Source organism: Gordionus sp. m RMFG-2023, chromosome 1 (assembly GCF_954871325.1).
Source record: "Gordionus sp. m RMFG-2023 chromosome 1, tfGorSpeb1-WG-v2, whole genome shotgun sequence".
Taxonomy (NCBI): Eukaryota; Metazoa; Nematomorpha; class Gordioida; order Chordodea; family Parachordodidae; genus Gordionus; species Gordionus sp. m RMFG-2023.
The window spans coordinates 68,749,442-68,762,511 of record NC_088775.1 but is presented as its reverse complement, the minus strand read 5'-3'; the positions used below and the strand labels follow the sequence as shown (position 1 = coordinate 68,762,511).

The 13,070-nt window shown below is 27.5% G+C and overlaps 1 protein-coding gene across 4 annotated transcripts in view; it reads right to left on the bottom strand.

The window, feature by feature from the left end:
* Positions 1 to 277: 277 nt before the first annotated feature.
* The window catches only part of LOC135931237 (serine/threonine-protein kinase DDB_G0283821-like), a 61,325-nt gene continuing 48,532 nt past the window's right edge, over positions 278 to 13,070 (bottom strand). Inside the window, exons 14-29 of one of the 4 annotated variants that reach the window (XM_065468209.1) lie at positions 12,304 to 12,659; positions 11,824 to 11,993; positions 10,653 to 11,406; positions 10,122 to 10,414; positions 9,828 to 9,890; positions 8,831 to 8,979; positions 5,562 to 5,816; positions 5,137 to 5,420; positions 4,082 to 4,227; positions 3,264 to 3,327; positions 3,060 to 3,160; positions 2,592 to 2,741; positions 2,283 to 2,361; positions 2,128 to 2,208; positions 1,497 to 1,636; positions 278 to 1,197 (exon numbers count right to left, since the gene is read on the bottom strand). In XM_065468209.1, the coding sequence (XP_065324281.1) occupies positions 1,111 to 1,197; positions 1,497 to 1,636; positions 2,128 to 2,208; positions 2,283 to 2,361; positions 2,592 to 2,741; positions 3,060 to 3,160; positions 3,264 to 3,327; positions 4,082 to 4,227; positions 5,137 to 5,420; positions 5,562 to 5,816; positions 8,831 to 8,979; positions 9,828 to 9,890; positions 10,122 to 10,414; positions 10,653 to 11,406; positions 11,824 to 11,993; positions 12,304 to 12,659 (3,172 nt within the window). In that variant the 3' untranslated portion in view covers positions 278 to 1,110. Of the gene's footprint in view, positions 1,198 to 1,496; positions 1,637 to 2,127; positions 2,209 to 2,282; positions 2,362 to 2,591; positions 2,742 to 3,059; positions 3,161 to 3,263; positions 3,328 to 4,081; positions 4,228 to 5,136; positions 5,421 to 5,561; positions 5,817 to 8,830; positions 8,980 to 9,827; positions 9,891 to 10,121; positions 10,430 to 10,652; positions 11,407 to 11,823; positions 11,994 to 12,303; positions 12,660 to 13,070 lie in introns of all 4 variants that reach the window. The other 3 variants (XM_065468210.1, XM_065468208.1, XM_065468211.1) reach the window with 3 other exon arrangements.

The following is a 13,070-nucleotide window of genomic DNA, read 5'->3' as shown; positions in this document are numbered from 1 at the left end:
TGGGTCGAGCCTAAAGCGGAAAAACGCAATTAACGGAAATGTTATAAGCATGTTGTAGTAGAACATCGATCGGGAGTAATACATAAATGAATACTAAAATCACTCAATTTATAAGATATGGCAAAGTAATGATTTATTGTATAAAAAAATAGTATAAAAAGGTATTTTTTTTTTATAAATAACGAAAAAAATATATTATAAAATGTATTAAGAAATAAACTATTTTTTTGGCAAAATATATAAAGTGACATTTATACAGAGATTTTTTATTAATTATTTTATTTAAGCGTTTATTATTTGTTTTGAAAATAATAAATATTAGGTAAGTCAAAAGTAGTAAATAATTGCTAAAATACCATGATTTTTTTTATTCTGCGAATATTAAGAATTAGACAAACCTATAAAACATTTCTCCCTAAACAGAACAATAGTGCCTATATGCTATGATTATATATGGTACATTGTTTAAGGTATTTGTTAAGTATTATTTCTGAAGATTCTGTTAGATCTAAAATGAGTTTTTTGTATCAAATAATCAAAATTAAAATAAAAAACATTGATAATTTTAATAAATGCATTTTGAGTAGGGTTGTAAAAAATAAAAAGTGCAGGTTTTTTTGAATTTAATAAGGTTAAAAAATTAATTTTACTTTACCATTAATTTAAAAAAAAAATATTAATATTTTACAATAAATTTGGTTTGGTACAACTTATTTTTAAAATTGGTTTTCCAGCCTAATTTTTTTTTGAGTATGAAATTTTATGATATAAGATTGGGTGGTAAACAACACTATTTTGTAATCTTAAAAAAACGTCTGATAATAATTATAAAAAAATGTTTGCAAATGGTCCTCAGCCATTTTTAGGCAGGTAAAAATTTGTAATTGAAATATAAATAATATAATCGTGGCCATGTAACAAAATATTTTTTTAAAAATAACGTTTAGATATATAAAAAGAAGGAAGCACATAATTAATGGATATAATATTTAAATGAATCGGGTTTGCAATATTTTAAAATGCGATTTTATAAAAAATAAATATTAAATACAATATATTTAAGTCTCAAAAAGAGTAACTATTTTCGATAATAAGACTTCCCATTTTCTTTTACCAATTGGATAAACCGTTTACATTTAAAGTCATAAAATAAATCTGCGACGATCCACCGTTGGGTCGTGCCGAGGAGAAGAATACCTGTGAAATGCAATCGTAAAAGTTAAATATCATTTATTTGCCAAACTCTCTCGATGGAAATTAGCATAACATTCTAATTATGATAAAATAAAAGTATTTAAGCTTAAATTTGTATAGTTCACTTGTTTCAATAAAACTCTTGATAATCTAAGTGTTTTGCATTTTTAAGCTATATTTTTAGGGTTTTCAAACCACACAAATCGAAATATACTAGAATAAGTAATATAAAAATTGATATTTCATTACTTAAAATTACTATGTTATAATAGAATAAATAATTTATAAATATATAAGCATACCTTATCATTCCGTTCACATAAAAATTTTAATTTTTGAGATTTTTTGTGCATAAAAACGCCATCTAGATGGCCCGTATAAACGTCACGAATTTCGATAGCCTTATTGCCCCAACCCATAATTTGTCTAGATCCGGTGTAAGCTTCATTTTTAAAATAATATTTTAGATGACAAAATGCTATATATATACAATATAATAAAACTTAAAATTAAATAAGAAATATATCACGGTAACAATCTCTGTAAAGTAACAATAACATTCAATTAAAAGATTACTGGAAGTTTTAATATTTTCAAAAAACTGCAGACCTGGACCAAAGCTGAGCCTTATTTTAAAAATTTGGGTTAGGCCTTAAGAAACCGCTGGTTCAAAAATCACATGATTGGCAAACATTTATTCTCTTCTCACATTTTAGATTTCCCTTTTAATATCTAGAATGATCAAATTTTAAATACTTAGAACTAAGTGGTCAGCCTAGCCTGAAAAAATATTTTTCACAAATTGTCCTGTCCTAATTTTAAATCTCTGATTTTAATGGGGTTATTTATATTTTATTCAATAATCAAAATAAGAAATTCGAATAACATTGTAACTATTTTGAATAACAAATAGAGATTTAAGGCATATTATACCTATCGAACTTGGCAATTCTCCCCATTGCAGAGATATATTTTTGGTAAGCTTGCCATTAATATCGATATAGACACCTTCATCTATACATAAAAAATCAGTATGATTTACAAATCATAATATATTCATAATTTAAAATAATATAACAATTATTTACTATTGTAACACAGCAGTAAATGCTTGCCGTCACTGTTAGGTAAGATGACTATGATATGAGGTATGAGCGGAAATGGCACCTGATATAAAATAATAAATATCACACCACAATTATTAGTTTGATGCATTGGCATAACATTTAAGTCAATCAATTCAAGTCAAGTTATTAAAAGTAAGAATTATCAAAATAATGAATATTGTATACATTCACATTCTCTCTCCTTTTTTCGTAAAAATAAATATACACGTAATATAAAATTATTGATATTATCTATCAGGATTTGATCCTTTATTTACAGACGATACTTACGTAATTAGGGATATAAATGTCGAATGTTTTGCATGTATCCACGTCAATCAGGTGAAAGCCGCGGTCCGAACCATATATAACTTTTAGTTTGCATTCGTCTTCGATGGTTAAATCGACCAGGAGTGGTTTGTGTTCCAAATCTGGGAAGGACTAATGATATGATAAAAAATATTTTTTTACAAAAAATATATAGCTTAAAAATTCATTTGAAAATCAATATAAAATATTATTTAAAGAGATTTATATTAAGTATTTTATAGTTGATAATAGATTAAGTAAATTTTAAAAATATAAATTCACTTTTCCTGATAGCTTCTAAAAATATAGCTGAAGCCAACCGCTGTAAAAAAAAATTTAATTAGTTTTTAAAGTATAAAATAATGAAAAACAATAATACATAAACACGATAATTGTAGCGAATATTTTTACTCAGTTTCATACTAAATTATATATAAAAATTGGTGATACTTTAAAAGCCATAAATTTGTGATAAGGTTTGGGAGCCCAAGCGTATATTTCCACGCAATTCTTTAAGGCCAGCACCATAAATTTTATCCGCTCGAATTTTACTAAAATGAGTTTTTTAAAGTAAATTTTGAGTAACATTTTAATATTAAAAAAGCCAGAATATTTAAGAAAACTAAGTTTTTAAATAATTTTTTTTTGTTAAACCTATTTTGAAATGAACAACGGCTTGCAATTCGCCCACGTTAATCCAACCATTTTTCTTTTCCACCTGGTTTTGATAATTTTTTAAAAAAGTTATTTTCGTGCACAATTTTCTTTTTTAAAACAAGTAATTATTAATAAGCCTTCTTTAATCTATTCATATAAGCATATTACTTCAAAACATGGCAGTTTTAAGGTTTTCTTAATAAATAGGCCAAAAAATGCTAATTTTTTTTAACCAATCAAGCCAGTCCCATTCGGTGTGAAGTTATTGTTTTTATAAATAGAAAAGATTCGAATTACACTCCGATTCAAAAAAATTTGAATAAAAAATTTTATAGATGTATATAAGGAAAAAGAAATTTTGGCTTTTTCTTCTTAAAACGAGATTTATAAAAGCATTAGGAAAATAAACCCAGTCCAGCCCGAATGAAAATTATTGAATAAATTTCAGGTTAAAAATTAAAATATCTTGCAAACCATTTTAAATATTTCTTATTTTTTTATCCTTTAAGATTATTAAATTATATATTTTCAAGGGATTAACTAATTTTTAATTTATATTTAAATAATACCTTGGTAGGTAAGATATTATATTAACAAAATCTTTTAATGTTATTCAAAAAAAGGTAACAAATTAATTGGAAACAAAATGGCATTTTAGATTACATATAAAATTAATTATGGTTACTGAAATATAAGTATTCCATTCCCTTAGAACCATTTATATTTTTGAGTTATCTATGTATAACTATTATTTGTTAATATTATCTCAATGCGAAAATGTTATATGATATTTTTAAAAGAAAGTAGTAATTTACCCCTTCAGTTCGCAATATCTTCCCTCTCAACCAAGATAAATAATAAACACGGATTCTGTTCTTCTTTCCTGATAATGTGATTAAAATATTTTGACCCTCCAAAACTTCTATTTGTTGCATACGCCGACGCGATATCAAGTGATAAACTATTTTTTTAAAAAAAATAAGGCGCAATAATAAATTGAATAAAAATATATTTTATTCTCATTCCCGTTAATCGATTATCAAAAAATAAATTTCTTTCGAGAATGAAATTTAAAAAATCTAAAAATTCAAATAGAAAGTATTTTAGGAGTACTGAGGACCATTTTGTCATTTCCTAGCTAAAATGATGAAGTGAAAATCACTTAGATAAGTCTAATAATAAATATAATTAACATCTTAATTTTATATGAAATAATTTTTATAAACTATAAAAAAAAATTAGTTAAATTTTACTCATTAAAAATTGTCAACAAATTCACGTAATATAAAATTAAACTGGTATAAAAGATTACATAGAATAAAATGAATATAAGTAACATCGTGACTCCCACCGACCCTTTGTTCACCTCCTTGACTATCGCCTTTCAAGAGTCAACTACTTATATACTATGCCGTCAATTTTATTATAAAACTAGGACACTATTAATATTTGCTTCGCCTCAGCCCTGATAATAAAACTAGACATGATGGTGTGTACTTCATTCTTTGGAATCAAGGGGTACCCAGAGTCTTAGGATTACATCTACTTGATCGTTTCTCAAAATCTTTTCAAAATTTACTTAGGGCAAAAAAAAACTTAAATCGTAAGTAGGAGTTCCTTTTAAAAAACCATTAGATTTTTAATATTATTTATGTATTAATATTTATTGCAGTGTTAACCGTGGGTATGGAGTTCAAAAAAATTTTCCACTGTAAAATTAATCAAAATGGAGTTAAAACCTTATAATAATCAAGGGTAGATTTTAATAATAATAAATTAATGATATTTTACCAAAGGAATATTGTTCTAATGCTCGAAAATACTATATTATAATAAAAACGAAAGTTATTTTTTTTTAAAAAAACTAAACCTTTGCCCTGCCCACTCCTATCGAGTAGCACCAATCCAGTATCGGTTCCTATCAGCAAATTGACGCCCCAAAGAGCGGCGCACAGAACATCAGAGGCAAATCTCTTTTTATATTTTCGGATTTCTGGCCCGGTGTTCAATTTCTCTTTACCAGTGTTACGGTTGTGGGATATATTGGATGATGCATTGTGAATTTGTTGAGGGGGTGAAGAAGGGTCCGTATCATCGTGATTATTACAATCGTGGTTGGGATTGGGTGAGACATTAACATTTACCCGGGAGTATCTAAGAATTAGGGTGAAAAAAATAAATAATTTTTTTAAATTGTATCAGTAATACTGGGCTGGGAAAATCAAAACAAATAGAGCAGTTTAATCTCAAGATTTAAAAAAAGAAAAGATAATTAAAATAAGCCAAACATGTAACCTCTTAGATCCCTGGATAGCAGAAAATGGCGTATTAAAGCATTTTTTATTTCCGTTTGCAAGATTACCGTTACCACAATTTGTTTGTTGGTTATTGTTATTGTGAAGACCGAATCCGAATGAAATGAAAGATTTTTGTCGTTTTTGTTGGTTGAAAAAGGATGATGGAACGTTCTTGGGTTTGGTGATAGAAACAGAACTAGTGTTAGGACTTGAAATGCCGTTGGGGATAGATGAATTAGGGGTAAAGTTAAGTCTTTATATATATGTATATATATATACAAACTGGTAAATTATAAAAAAGAATTGAAAAATTAAGGAAAAAAAATCATCATTTTAAATAGATTAGATATGGTAAAAATTTTATAAAACAGTTGTTATCTAGTAAATGAAAGGTGGGGTTGAAGGACTATTATTACAGCACACTCGAGTTCCTATTAAATTTTTTTTATTTAATTAAATTAAGAGAAATACAAGGCCAAGGTATGATGCAGGCTAGATACGTGTAAAGACCTAATGTTGGCTAGGAACAGGGTTTCAAACCGAACCGCCAAACCGGAATGAAATATTATAATTTTCTAAACCGTAATTGTAACCGAACCGTTATAAAGAAAATATAAAAAGAGCGAACCGAACTGTTATAAATATTTTAAACTGGTTCAAAAGGGTTTTTAAAATAATTAATTTTAAATTATTAACCTATATTTGAAATTTTAATTTTCCTTGGGGGTAATTTTTAAATTCGTGATTTCTTTTCAAATTAAATTTTTTTTAAATTATCCATATATCTCAATCAATACCAAGTTTGTTGTTTTTACTTTAAATACTCAATTTAATAGAGGTTAGGCAAATTACCAGTAAATTAGATAAGATATAATCTTAAAATCACTAAAAACTATTCTTGGTTAAATTAACAAGTTTATTCTTATATATATATTAGTTATTAATTAGCTTTTATAATAATACTTACTAATAATTTAGGGAAAAATCAAATGATTCTATCATTAATAACTAATATCTAATAAAAATCAAGTACTGTTTTTAACATTTGAAATAAAAGATATCGCCAAAAAACTTTTTTTTTAAACTTGGAACTTGTACAAAATTTAAACAATCAGAATATTGAAATTCTAGATACTATGCTGACGTATTCACATTCGAAATATAATTAAGATGATGATTTTGAAGATTTATTAAAGTCGCTTGAAAGCCTTAACAAGAATAATTCTCAGGGAGTAAATTATAATAAATGTATAGAAATAGAATATATAATTTGGTCATTCGATAATATAGAGATTAGAAAAAGATACTAATCTTTTAAATTATTGGGAAAATGTAAAATCTAGTATGCCAGAACTTTATAAGTTAGCTATATTTGCGGTATGAGTCAGGTATCCGTAGAAACAGCATTTTCTAGCCTTACTTGGCAGAAAATTAAATCATGAAATATTAGAAAATATTTTAGTTATCCGTTATAATTCTCTTTTTAAACATAAATAGTAAAAATTTCATTATATTTATGCGTTATTTTATTCCTCATTGTATTTGCATGTTTGTTTTTGTCTTATTTGTTTATGAAATAAAAAAAAAATTATTTGTCTAATTTATATTTACTAAGTTTAAAAAATATCTATTAGATTATCATGGTTGAATTAAATAAGAAATTATAAAAATATAAATTAAAAAGATTTTACAAGATTAATATCTATGGTTTATGATTTATTTTTTTTAAATCAAATTTATAAAAACCGTAACAAACCGAAAAGAACCGTTATAAATTATGAACCGATCCGATATAAATTTTTTAAAATAAAACCAAAATAGAACAAATCCTTTATAAAATTTTAAACTAAAAACCGAACCGAACCGCTATACTTAAGGGTTCGAAACCATGGCTAGGAATCTCCAATATAGGGTTGGCTAATTAAAATCAATTTGATTAAAATCATCAAGGCTTTTTTTAAAATAATCACTAATTTATATCAATAATAATAAGATTTCTTTCATATATTAAATTTGATTAAAATACTTAATATAAAGGCATAGATAAGTATAAAATTGAATTTTTTAAAACCAACAAATTGCACATAATTATACTTATATTAGACAATACTTGATTTAATTGTATATCCAAGTTTTAATGTAAAAAATAATTGTTAACTCTAATCTCAACATAGTGTTATTTAGTAATTTGCATCGACACTAATTTTTCAAGCCCAGCTCGGATAAATTTTTCCGGCCCGGCCCGAAATATTTTTAAAAAAATTTGCCAGGCTCTCTTTTCGACTAAAATATTGATATCGATCGACCATGCAAAAATAATATATGTAAATGTTTACAATACATATTATCACCGGTTTCTTATTTAGCAATTTTGACAAAATATCATAGATCATGATTAATATATATGTATTTTATTCAACAATTTTCTGACTATTTTTTTCTAATGGAAATGCATGATGCCAATACTTCAATATAATGTTAAATTTCAAAATTCTTTAAATCCGTTTAAAGGGGGAAAATAATTTATCATATTTTTTTATAAACGTATCAATATTTTCATTTTCCTTAAGAATAATATTTTCTATTTTTTTCTTTAATTTTTGGTAAAAATGTATATTTTGGAAGAGTCGAGCGTCGCCAAAGTTTTGACATCGTATATATATTAACGTGTCCAAATAAAAAGCAAAAAAAAATTTCGAAATAAACTCCCTTTTTTGCATAAAAATACAAGTAAAGAAATATATGTAAACCGAAAGTTAAAGACTCAAATTGGCGCCAATTTATATTTTTTTGATAGCCCTTTAAAGATTTTATAATCTACAATATGATATATTATATATTTTTTTACTATAAATAGTTGTTGAGATATAAGCATTTAAAAAATTTTATAGATTCCAAAGTGGCTCCTTTTTTACCTATGAGCCCCTACATCTCGAGAACCAGGCGTGCTAGCAAGCTAAAATAAACCACTTTCTTATTTTTTACCTATCCAAATAATTCCAGATATTTTTAACAATTTTAAAAGGGGTCGAACGAATCGTGATCGATTTGACGTTGAATTGCCCATTATATATGTGGTATAATTAGATTTGTAATTTAAAAAAAATTTGTGCATGCATCATAAAAATAATATTTCGGTATGGAGCTTTAACTAAGAGTGCGGCAACAATAGTCAGATTGAGGATTATAAAATATACTTGCCCCTTTAACGAATACTGAAAAAAAAGTATTAACCTTGCCCCCTCTCCATATTTATGTTTATCTTACAAAGGAGTAGAAGCAATCAGATTTTGAAGGTTTGACGTAGAAGAGTTTCTTTTGCTGCGATTAATAAGCGTTCCTTCATTACTAGGACGCATAGGGGCAGATGATTGTACGGGAGGGATTTGTGATTTGGCATTACTTGCTTGAGATTGCTAAATTTAAATCATTCAAAGTGCGTATTATGAACAATTTTTTTAGGCTTTTCATCGAAATTAAAATACTTTCTAAAAGAGCTCTAAATGTAAATACTATTGGATTTTCCAACTATTATTAAAAAAAAAACAATTCCTATTGAAAGGTATTAATTTTGAATGAAAAACTCATAATAATCAAAAAATGCGATTTTCAGCCGACCGTTTCTAAATTGAAAAATGTTATTATGGTGCGATGGGACAAAGATTTTTTATCTCAGTGATTCGAAACTATACAAGGAAGGAGGGTAAAAAATAACGTAAAATTAATCGCCCTTACTTCCAAATCTTATGGAATAATATTGGGGCATCTAGCATTCTTATACTAAAATATACGTCACCCTTACATAAACATCCGATGTGTAATTCTATTTGAAAAGGGTTGACCGAAAGGTTATAAAATATTTTAATTAACTATAAAAAGTTTTATTAAAGGCACAAACTTTCATGCATTACATGTATAAATGTAACAATTAATTACGGTAAATATACATAATACGCAATAAATATATAAAATAAGCCAAATAACTTTATTTTGAATAAATTAATTTCATTACAATTTAATTATGTAAATTAAGTAACTTGTGAATTTATCCTTCATGCCATAAGCTATCATTGAAACTCACTAAGGTTAAAGTGACAATCAAATCGAAAAAAATGAACAATTTGATAATAGCTTCAGGCTTAAAAATATATGTAACTATGTAAAAAGATTACCAACATACATAGAAAAAACATCTAAAAAATAGATATCATTCCACAGCAGAAAGACAAAATATCGTCGTAAAATAATTATTCTAAATTGATACTAAAAATTTGTGGGGCAAAAATTTGCTCAATGTTGACGAGATTGAGGTTATGAAAAAGCGAGGCTTTACATAATTGTTTAGTAATAATATACAAATTTTTTAAGTATTTTTTTTGCGAGGTCAATTAAATTGATAACTTAATTAGTAAAAATCTTTTAAAATTTTCTGTTCAGTATTCTAAATTATTTAACATAAATATAAATCTATGAAGAAGTCCCATCTATCCTTATCTTCTTCTAACTAAGATTAATCTGAGCTTTATATACCATAACAATATATCAAAAAAGATGTAACTATAGGCGGATCTAAATCTTTCGATTCCTTTGCTCCTCCAATAATCCTAAATCCGTACTCGTCCTCCTCTTCTTCGTCTTCCACTAATATGTCTTTTGTATCATTACTACGAGTTTTGGCGTTAAATTGGCCATCATTGAAGATAATGTTGTTGGAATTATTATTGTTATTATAATGTAAAATGCGATCTAAATGCTTTTTGGCGTCCAATATGCGCGTATCGGAATCGGCGTCATAATCTTGGTCATTCGGAGGGCTGCAGGGGCTGCTCACGATAAAGGAGGTTTGGGCTCCTATTATGTTGGAAGCTGAAGTTATCACAAATTTAAAAATCAATTAAACAAACTGTGCCTTTACAATAATACTTAAAAAAATAAGGCAATCGAAATGATCAGACTCCTTTAAATTTAAAATATATTTTGGTATAATGTTGAACTAAAATATTTTTAAAAAATCACCACGCAATATTAATTATTAGTTAGATCATTCGTTTAGACAGATTTTTTTTTAAAATAAAGAAATATAAAATACCAGGTTTTCCAAAACGATTATCATTTACGGTTCCCGGTTCGGATGCGATTTCTTCGCCCATCAAATCTTCTCCTTCCCCGATATCTTCCAAAATTTTTTCCTTAACTTTAGCCGATTTTCTGTCTTTCACATTTTTAACGCTATCTTTGACATCCACGTTGAGTTCATTGTTATTACTAGTCTTTGTACGTCTCCTGCGATGCTTATTTTTATGATCGGATTTCTTGTGTTTACCATTATGAGTCTTATTATTATTATTAGGATAATCGATATTGGCCTTTTCAATAATTTTCAGGGCTTTTTGATCGCTATTTTCTTCGTCTAAAGCGTCTTCATCTGAACTGCGCAGGTCAGCCCTGCAAGCGGAATCGGAACACGTGGAAGAATTTTTGTCAGAGTGGTTAGAAGAATTATTAGAAGAAGAAGAGCTATGGCTAGATTTGGAAGATGATGAAGAATTTGACATGGTCGAGCTGCTAGGCGAGCACGAGCGGGTCGGTGATAAGGCTTTGATATTATTGTTATTAATTTTATTGACTTTATTATGATTCTCGTTATCTAGTTTGGAAAGCGTATTGAAATCTTCGTTATTGATGGTAGGCACGTTATCGAATGTTTGTTGTTTCGATGTTTTGACGTTATTATTATTATTGAAGACGGAAGTCCGGACAGAAAAAGCGTTGTTTTCGGATACTAGCTGAGCCGTGCTTATACTACCCAAACGGCTCAGGTGGGCGGCTAGCCTGTCCAAATCCTAATAAATTAAAGTATAGAAAGTGTCTGGAATCATTAGGAAAATAGTTTTCAGGGAGAGATTATAAAAGATATGGGGTGAGGTGGTTACAAAATGAAAAGAATCGGGCTTAAACCTGGGGGGGGGGGGTGATTAAAGAAAGAAAGATCACGGAAGTTGGATGAATCGAATATGAAGGTAAACCGGATTATTTATCATGGTGATCCCGGACAAATGTCATAAAGCTCTGGTAAAATCTCAAATAAAATAATGAGGAAAATTGTAAAAATCTTAAATTGTAAAAATCTTTTTTTTTGATTAATTTATAGCATTTTCCGTAGTAAAGTATCATCCCAATCTTGAAGTGAAACTTTACAAGTTTGAAATGATACTTCACAAGGTAAAATCAAAATACTATAATATATGAAATTGCTATACCTCCGATTTAGAATGAATAACAGATGACGGTTGATTGATAAAAAATTTTCCATTCGATTTAATATCGGCCTTCAGTATAAAATCGTTTGGCATGTTTGCATCCACAAGAGAATTACGAATTAAATTGTTTACGTTATTTTTTTGAGCGTGTAATGGGGTATTGTTAACAGCTATACAGTATTTTTTTTATATAAAAATTAGTTTTCGCAACCCTCGGGGCGAGGATTGGCCTAAGCCAAATTTTTACAGATAAGGGCCTATAGAATTTATATTTTATGGTGAGGAACCCCAATATTTTTGGGTTACGCATCTGTTTCATGGAAAAGCAATAGGGAAAATTTATCTTGACTTTAAAACATTTATTTATCCACAAAAAGAATGTGTTATATGAATGAATTCAAAAGAGCAAATTTAAATAAACCTACATTTCTTTTAAAATCATATCATATTATCAAACTAAACTATTGGTTCGATATTTACCTATAAGTTGGCTGGCTCCAACGTTTCGGGCCGGAATATGGTTAATATTTAAGTTATTACCAGGTTTGGATAAAGCCCTATGAACATTGTTTGGGACAACTTTTCCATTATTTAAACGTTGCAATTGATTTTTGGCGCTAGCAGTAGGTTGAGAGCTTTTTACAGGTTCATGATTAGGGTTGACTTTTTGGTTGAAATGGAGATTGTTGATGTTATTAAGGATGTTATTGGTAGAATCGTAGAGAGAATCCGAGAGCAAGAGCTTGTGACTGGGAAGGTGCCGATGAGGGGAAGGGACTAAATTAACCTTTTGATGAGGAGCTAATGGGACCATTTGTTGTTGGGGAACTGGGTGGCTAAAATTATATATGGTATCGAGGATTGAAATTATTTTTTTAAAAATATAAAATTACACGTATAACAGGGTAAAAAATCTAAGGATGTAAAACATTGGAAATTTCCCCTATAGTTTCCCCAATATTTATAATATGTTTTTTGCTTAAATAAACATGATTTTTATAATATAAACATTTTCCCAATTTTAAAAATGGTCTTATGATAAAATAAATACGATTTTTATTATATTTTATAAAAACATTTTTTCCTCGTGATTCATATCATAAATTCTAATTGTTTTGTTTTTGAAATATTGACCGGAATTTTATGAGATTTAGGATTAACGTGAATAATTTGGATAAAATAAATTATGGTATAAATTAATTATGAGTTTTCGCAAATGAGTAGGAGTTCCTATCTCCTCTAAAGCT